Source organism: Astatotilapia calliptera, chromosome 16 (assembly GCF_900246225.1).
Source record: "Astatotilapia calliptera chromosome 16, fAstCal1.2, whole genome shotgun sequence".
In the NCBI taxonomy this organism is placed as follows: Eukaryota; Metazoa; Chordata; class Actinopteri; order Cichliformes; family Cichlidae; genus Astatotilapia; species Astatotilapia calliptera.
Window position 1 is genome coordinate 2328493 of NC_039317.1, and position 4043 is coordinate 2332535.

Below are 4043 nucleotides of genomic sequence, written 5' to 3' on the forward strand. Positions count from 1 at the left end.
AGAGGCGAACCTAATGTTTTCTGCTGAACCAGAAATTGTACATTGACTAATTACTTGATGAAAAAATGACTGATTGACTGGTACTGATATTTCCTGTTCCATAGGTGCAATGCCAGCAACAACAACAGAGGTGTGGAAGAAGGAGGGGAGGATGAATATAAAGACGACAGACACATTTTAGTTCAGTTTGCCGTTCTTCCAGCAGTGATGGAGGAAACTGAACTCTGCTTTCAACAACTCTTTAACACCTCCTGCATGAGGCCCAGGCGTCCACACTTTGAGATCATGCTGACTTATATTTTGCTGTCCTTCATTTCTCTGCTTACTGTGATTCTTAACCTGTTGGTCATCATCTCCGTCTCACATTTCAGGTAGAAAGATATCAAACTGAATTGATCTCAAGCAGTAAGAAAGACATTTCTTTTCACAGATAGTATTTCTTTTCTTTTTAAGCCTCTGCACTATATACTTCAATTTGAATAACACTTGATAGAGAAAACTAAATATAAAATATTGTGTTTTCTCTCCCTATTCAGGCAGCTCCACAGCCCCACCAACCTCCTGCTCCTTTCTCTGGCTGTCGCTGATTTCTGTGTGGGCCTCCTCTTGTTCTTCCAAATTGTGCTGATAGATGGCTGCTGGTTCCTCGGTGACATCATGTGCACTCTGTATCAATACCTAGCATATGTCATCACCTCGGCCTCCATAGGAACCATGGTGATCATATCTGTTGATCGATATTTGGCTATTTGTTACCCTCTGCATTACTCCACCAAGATCACACAACAAAGAGTTAAAATTGTTGTCTGTTTGTGTTGGATCTGTTCTGTCATCTTTCAAAGTCTGATTCTGATGGATAACCTGGAGCAACCAGGCAGGTATAACTCTTGCATTGGAGAGTGTGTCTTTGTCATTAATTACATCGCAGGACTTGTTGATGTTACTTTTTCCTTTATTGTTCCCTTTACTGTGATTGTAGTTTTGTATCTGAGAGTGTTTGTGGTGGCTGTGTCTCAGGCTCGTGCCATGAGGTCTCAGCTTGCAGTCACTCACCAGCGATCAGTAACAGTAACTGCAAAGAAATCGGAGCTGAAAGCAGCCTGGACTCTTGGTATTGTTGTTGTTGTGTTTCTTATATGTATGTGTCCATATTACTGTGTGGCTCTCACAGGCCAAGACAGCTTGCCAAGTGCTTCATCACTGACATTTGTTCTATGCTTAGCCTACTTTAACTCATGTCTGAACCCCATTATATATGTCTTTTTCTACCCCTGGTTCAGAAAATCTATAAAAGTCATTGTTACTCTTCAGATACTGCAGCCTGACTCCTGCCAGGCCACCGTGCTTTAGAGGACCGTTTCTCTCTCTCTCTCTCTCTCTCTCTCTCTCTCTCTCTCTCTCTCTCTCTCGCTCTCTCACACACACACACACACACATACAATTAAGGAATTATACATTCACAGTGTGATCCCAGTCTGCTCAAGCCTGCATGCTAAATATCCTTGGGCAGGTTGCCCTCCGATGTATCAATTGCAGTGTGAATGTGTATATGTATAAATGTTAGTTAGATTGCACTAAAATCTTAGAAAAGTGAGGTGAATGAACAAGTTGTATAAAGTGCTTTGAGTGCTCAGATAGAGTAGAAAAGCGCTATATTAAAACCAGTCCATTTACCATTTGCTTTATGACAAATTTATTTGAATTTACGTGTATTAGGAAAACTTCTCTTTGTTAGAACAGTACAATTTCTCACTTTGCCCAGATGTATCACAACATGACTTGAATTATGGAGACGGATATTTTTCCCTTGGTGTACCTAGTTACCACATAAAATGCTTGAAGGCCACACTAGTGAGGCACACAACCTTGCTTTGAAGCCATTTAATATTGATTGAAAACTAAAACTTTACAACTGTTTTTCTGTTGAAAAATTATTAAATAACCAATGAAAACGTGTGTGAAGTGAAAAGTGTAGTGCATATAGCTTAGGATAAGCTATATAAGCTATATGCATATACCTTAGGATAAACTATATGCACTACATGCAGTTTTATATGCGAGCTAAAGCTTATAGCTTAAGAATGAGGTAAGAATGCATAGAGATAGGTTCAGTTTCTCTTTTTTTGCTGCCTGTCCCATTTGGTTCTTTAGCCATCAGAATTATTGTCTGAAGGCCAAGTGGATCATTATGGTTTTGGTGTATTGATCCATTTGATTGACTTTTCTTATTTTAATGCATTTAGTTATTTGATTTGATTTTAAGTTATTACAGATAAGACAGACATGACTTGAGGTTAGGAAAGGGAGAGAGAAAGAAAGGGAGGGAAAGAAAAACAGGGGAAGAGGAACAGGGAGAGAAGACACTAAATAATTCAGCTGGATCACCTGTTGAAAGAGAAAAAAAAGAAAACAAGCTCAAAGAGAGAAACACACTCAAACACAAAAACACTCTCTTTCTAGTCCTGACAGGGACTAGAAAGAGAGAGCAGATTTCTCCTGTTTTGGCTTCCTGTTAAATCCAGAATTCAAAATCCTGCTCCTCACATACAAGGTCTTAAATAATCAGGCCCCATCTTATCTTAATGACCTTGTAGTACCATATCACCCTATTAGAGCACTTCGCTCTCGCTCTGCAGGCCTACTTGTTGTTCCTAGAGTATTTAAAAGTAGAATGGGAGGCAGAGCCTTCAGTTTTCAGGCCCCTCTTCTGTGGAACCAGCTTCCAGTTTGGATTCAGGAGACAGACACTATCTCTACTTTCAAGATTAGGCTTCAAACTTTCCTTTTTGCTAAAGCATATAGTTAGGGCTGGACCAGGTGGCCCTGAATCCTCCCTTAGTTATGCTGCAATAGACGTACTGTAGGCTGCCGGGGGATTCCCATGATGCATTGAGTTTTTCCTTTCCAGTCACCTTTCTCACTCACTATGTATTAACAGACCTCTCTGCATTGAATCATATCAGAATCAGAATCAGAATCAGAATACTTTATTGATCCCTGGGGGAAATTATTTTTTGTTACAGTGCTCCATTTTAAACCAACATTAAGACAAGACAGACAATACGCTAACTAAGAATAGTACAATATATACATATATATACATACATACATACATAAGTCACTTATAAATAAATATTTGGAAAAGAAACATGTGTAGTTGTAGCAGCAAACAGTGTGTTAAGTGGATGCGTTGTACAGGGAGATGGCCACAGGCAGGAATGATTTCCTGTGTCGTTCAGTGGTGCTTTTCGGTAATCTCAGTCTCTCACTGAACGAGCTCCTGTGACTGACCAACATGTCATGGAGTGGGTGGGAGGTGTTATCCAACATTGTCTTTATCTTGGACAGCATCCGCCTCTCCGACACCACCTTGAGGGAGTCCAGCTCCATCCCCACAACATTGCTGGCCTTACGGATCAGTTTATTAAGTCTGTTGGCATCTGCGACCCTCAGCCTGCTCCCCCAGCATGCAACAGCATAGAGGATCGCACTGGCCACCACAGACTCATAGAAAATCCTCAGCATTTTCTGGCAGATGTTGAAGGACCTCAGTCGCCTCAAAAAATAGAGACGACTCTGGCCCTTCCTGTAAAGTGCTGTGGTGTTTTTAGCCCAGTCCAGTTTATTGTCAATGTGTACTCCAAGGTATTTATAGTCCTCCACAATGTCAACACTGACCCCCTGGATTGAAACAGGGGTCAAGTGTTTCCTGGTCTTCCTGAAGTCCACGATCAGTTCCTTGGTCTTTGCCACGTTGAGCTGCAGATGATTCTGCTCACACCACGTGACAAAGGAGTCGACCACAGCCCGGTACTCTGTCTCATCATCCCTGCTGATGCATCCAACCACCGCAGAGTCATCAGAAAACTTCTGAAGATGGCAGGTCTCTGTGCAGTGGCTGAAGTCTGTGGTGTAGAGGGTGAAGAGGAAGGGGGAGAGGACAGTCCCCTGTGGTGCCCCTGTGTTGCTAATCACCTTGTCAGACACACACTGTGGGAGACGTACATATTGTGGTCTTCCTGTCAGGTAATCAACAATCCAAG

At 41.8% G+C, this 4043-nt stretch overlaps 1 protein-coding gene across 1 annotated transcript; it reads left to right on the top strand.

The window, feature by feature from the left end:
- Positions 1-207: 207 nt before the first annotated feature.
- On the top strand, positions 208-1350 carry LOC113008021 (trace amine-associated receptor 4-like). Its single transcript, XM_026145127.1, has 2 exons — positions 208-371; positions 537-1350. The coding sequence occupies exons 1-2, from the start codon at positions 208-210 to the stop codon at positions 1348-1350; spliced, it is 978 nt and encodes a 325-aa protein (XP_026000912.1).
- Positions 1351-4043: the final 2693 nt, after the last annotated feature.